Source organism: Tupaia chinensis, unplaced genomic scaffold, assembly GCF_000334495.1.
Source record: "Tupaia chinensis unplaced genomic scaffold, TupChi_1.0 Scaffold000137_1, whole genome shotgun sequence".
Lineage (NCBI taxonomy): Eukaryota > Metazoa > Chordata > Mammalia > Scandentia > Tupaiidae > Tupaia > Tupaia belangeri.
The window spans coordinates 30682-31400 of NW_006159607.1; the positions used below are offsets into that span (position 1 = coordinate 30682).

General features: G+C 55.1%; 1 protein-coding gene across 1 annotated transcript in view; it reads right to left on the reverse strand.

The window, feature by feature from the left end:
* Positions 1-719, reverse strand: part of LOC102497205 (immunoglobulin lambda-1 light chain) — a 51493-nt gene that overhangs the window by 7736 nt on the left and 43038 nt on the right. The window contains exon 5 of the mRNA XM_027770439.1: positions 7-318. Within this exon, the coding sequence (XP_027626240.1) occupies positions 7-318 (312 nt within the window). The remainder of the gene's footprint in view (positions 1-6; positions 319-719) is intronic.

A 719-nucleotide genomic window follows, 5' to 3' on the forward strand; every position in this document is an offset into this window, starting at 1 on the left:
AAGAACTGGATGCAGGGGACACGGTCTTCTCCACGGTGATCCCCTCATGTTCGACCCGGCAAGTGAATGCGTCGCGACGACGCCAATCACTAGCAGTCATGCTGAGGTAGCTGCTGGCCCCATACTTGTTGTCGCTCTGTTTGAAGGGCTTGCTGGTCTGCACGCCCTGAGTGATGGGGGTGCCGTCTCTATTCCAGGATACAAAAATGTCACCTGGGTAGAAATCTTTGATCATACACACTAGTGTGGCCTTGTCGGTTGCCAGCTCCTCAGTGGATGGTGGGAACAGAGTGACTGTGGGGGAGGCCTTGGGCTGACCTGTGTGGACAGAGTGGGTTGTGAGATGAAGGAGAGAGGCTGAGGTGTTGGACCTCACCCTTGATGTCCAGACCTCTGTGACTGTTCACAGAGTGGCTGCCTCTTGCACACAGGGGACCCTCCTGCTCTTGTCTTCCTTTCCTTTCCTCTGGAGCCCCTGGACAGCAGCTGTCTTGCACCTTCCTTCGGTCCCTTCCCATGTAAAGTCTTCCAAGTCGCTTGGCCAACCTCACTCTCTGCTTCAGTTTCCTGTGTGTGACCAGTGCAGGTTTGGGTCCTGACTTAATGGCCTCTGGTGATCAAGTTTGGAATTTTTCTTGACCTCCTCAGCCCTCCTTTCAGTCCCAGGCACTCAAGTTCCTTCTATCTCCCAGTGCCTGGGCCTCCTCTGCCAAGTGGGG